Genomic DNA, 3,025 nt, shown 5'->3' with positions numbered 1-3,025 from the left:
AAACCAAGACAAAAACATCCAGAAACTCTGGCTCCAGCTGTTGAGAAATGAGGGAGAGGACACACGAAAGAACAGAAGGACCAGCAAAGTAACGCCAAGCCAAACACAGCGACTCCCCGTTCTCCCTTCTCCCCGTCTCTTCCCAGACTCCGCTACCTTGGGAGGCCGAATTTTGCAGATGCCGGTTTTCTCCGCCAAAGGCCGGATGCGGCCGATAAAGCTGAGCGGGTCTGTGAACTCCTCCCAGCTGGGCTCGAAGACGGGGCACTCCGGGGGTGGCACGAACTCCGCCGCGTAGCCCCCCGGCCCCACGCCCGCCATGGCAATAGCCACGGAGCCCCCCGGGAAGGAACCGGTGGACAAAGGCCGGCTGAAGCCCGCCGAGCCCCTTCACGTCCCCTGCCAGGGGCCGAAGCGCATCTTCCCGGACAAGAGCTGGTCAACGCCGCAACCCCGAAGCCGCTTCCTCCTCTCGTTTGTTATTGTTTCTCTCGGGGCTTTTCCTCTCACAGCCAGGACTTTTCCGGAAGTTAGCGTACTGTCAAATCCCTCCGCCGCCGCAGGAAACAGAATCCTTCCGCCGCGACGCGGCGTCTGGCTCTCCAGCCCTTCGTTCCTCTTCCCTTTCCGGGCAGCCCGGAGTGGCTCTTTCTCTCCTCGGCCGCCCAAGTTCTGCGCAGTCCAACGACTCCTCGCGCTTCGCCCTTTCGAGTCCCACGGGCTCCCCTGTAGGAGGGGCGGCGGCGGGGGGAAGCGGTCGGGCCGAGGGAGGACGCTCTCTTCCGGCGCGGAGGAATGTGTAATGCCCCAGAGGGCAGAGGATCTGCTTCCGGTGGGGAGGGTCCGGTTTCTCTTTGTGTATAAACGAACGCGGAGGCCGGCCGGGCCCTGACGTTGGCCACCTGCCTGGGCGCAGGTGCTTCCTGGCTTGGTTTAACCTGCCCGTCTGCTTGCGAACGAGTGATCTTTCCAGTATTTCTCTCAGTCTCTCTTTTAGTCCTGTGACTGCAAGTGTCTTGCGAAAAACCACGCTCAGCCACTTCGTACCCTCCAAATTGGTGTAGTCAGCGGCAGCTGGTGCTTCCCTGGCAGACTTTTTGAAATTGCTCGCTGAATCGCCTTTCTTCTTCAGACTGAAAGTTACACAAAGACAGGGACGGTGTCTCTTGTTTTCCCCGCTCCTAGAATAGTGCTCGGTATGTAGGAGGTGTGCAATAAATATCCATCAAATAAATGAATAAATAAGTAGATTCACCCAATAAATAAACTGGATTCACCAACCGATTCATTTTGTGTGTCATTACTCATCCTACGTTTAGCTATACCAAATTTTGTTTCAGACCGTACCAGGATGTGACATACAATATCTCTCCATTTGGTTACAACATCCGCAAAGGTTAATGCCCAGCTACTCATAACCACCAGCCTAAACCCCGTATATGAACACTTTCGGAAGCTAGTTCTGTTGAAGTTACCCTTTTGTTGTGTAACAAATCACCTCAAAATTTAGTGGCAGAAAATAAAAACAATTTACTATTATTATACAATTCTGTGGGTTGGTAGTCTGGTATTCTCATTCCTCACCTGGGGTCACTCATGTAATTGCATCATCTGAAAGATTGGCATGATGGTTAATTTTATGTGTCAGTTTGGCTGGGCCACAGTGCCCAGGTAGGTGGTCAAACATTGTTCTGCTATTTCTGTTAGGGTATTTTGGGATGAGACTAACATTTAAAACTGGAGTTTAAGTAAAGCAGATGGCCCTCCATCATGTGAGTGGGCCTCACCCAATCAGTTGAAGGCCTGAACAGAACGAGAGACCTTCCCTAAGCAAGAAGGAATTTTGCCAGAAGATAGCCTTCGGACTTGACCTGAAGCATCGGCTTTTGCCTGGTCTCCGCCCCACCAACCCATCCTGCAGATTTTGGATTTACCGTTCTCTATAATCAAACGAGCCAATTCCTTTAAATAAATCTCTTTCTGTGTGTGTACACACATCCTACGGGTTCTGTTTCTCTGGAGAACCCTGACTAATATAACCGGGGCTAGAAGGTACAGGATGGCCTCTCTCCCCTATGGGGCAGTGGGTGCTGGTTGTTAGTTAGCTGGGAAGCCTTAGTCTCTACATGGCTTCCCATCTCACTGTGGTAGACTGGGCTTTTTCACAGCGTAGTGGTCTTAGCATTCCAAAAGGGTCAAAGTGGAAGCAAAGGCCTAAGGCCTAGACTCCAAAATGTGCAAGATGATTCTGTCATATTCCGTTGGTCAGAGCAAGTGTCAGGCCTGCCTAGATTCGGGAGGTGCTGAAAAAGACGCCAAGTCTTGATTAGAAGAGTAACAATATCACGTTACAAAGGGGTGTGGCCACGAGAAGGTGTGATCATCGTGTACAATTATTCTAATGACTTACAACAGAGTATTAGATTTTTTTACTACTTAAATCTGAAAAACTACATTATTCAGAAAAAGGGAGAAATAATGGAATTCTAAGTAAAACAAATCACTGAAATAATTCATTTTATTAAACATTCAATTAAAATATAATGGTTTGCTTTAGAATCATTAATAGAAGAATGAGACTGTTATAGACCCCTAGTATAAGCACAAATCCCTAAAAGCTTTGATTGATCCTATTTATTTCCTATTCTTTCAAGTTATACTTACCTATTGTTTAATTTTAAACTGTCTCTCTAGTAGAATATAAAATCATAGAATAATGATTCTCAATTATTTTTATTTGCCACAATACTTCTGAGAAATCTGTAGCACTTGCTTACATTAGCGGTAAGTATGGAAGAGAAAGGGCAGTGAATGTTTCTGGTGGGGATGGAAGAAACTTCTCCACTTTCATCCACCTCAGATTCTGATGCTCCGCTCAGGGAGGGTAGGCGAACTCCACCCCTACCCCTCACGCTCACCCCTTTGAGAATAGAATCGCCGTTGTAAAAATCCAAACCTTGTGTTTTATCAGCTTCTGTGAGGGCGTTCTGCACACGCGATGTTAAATTGACTGTCAATAGTATTC

At 48.1% G+C, this 3,025-nt stretch overlaps 1 protein-coding gene across 1 annotated transcript in view; it reads right to left on the bottom strand.

Moving 5' to 3' along the window:
- The window catches only part of KDM5A (lysine (K)-specific demethylase 5A), a 105,282-nt gene extending 104,836 nt beyond the window's left edge, over window positions 1–446 (bottom strand). Inside the window, 1 exon segment of the mRNA XM_012647448.1 lies at window positions 157–446. Within this exon segment, the coding sequence (XP_012502902.1) occupies window positions 157–321 (165 nt within the window). The 5' untranslated portion in view covers window positions 322–446.
- Between the last annotated feature and the right edge of the window lie 2,579 nt (window positions 447–3,025).

Source organism: Propithecus coquereli, unplaced genomic scaffold (assembly GCF_000956105.1).
Source record: "Propithecus coquereli isolate 6110/MARCELLA unplaced genomic scaffold, Pcoq_1.0 Scaffold269, whole genome shotgun sequence".
In the NCBI taxonomy this organism is placed as follows: Eukaryota; Metazoa; Chordata; class Mammalia; order Primates; family Indriidae; genus Propithecus; species Propithecus coquereli.
Note: the sequence above shows the minus strand (reverse complement) of the source record. Positions and strands in the feature narration are given on the sequence as shown.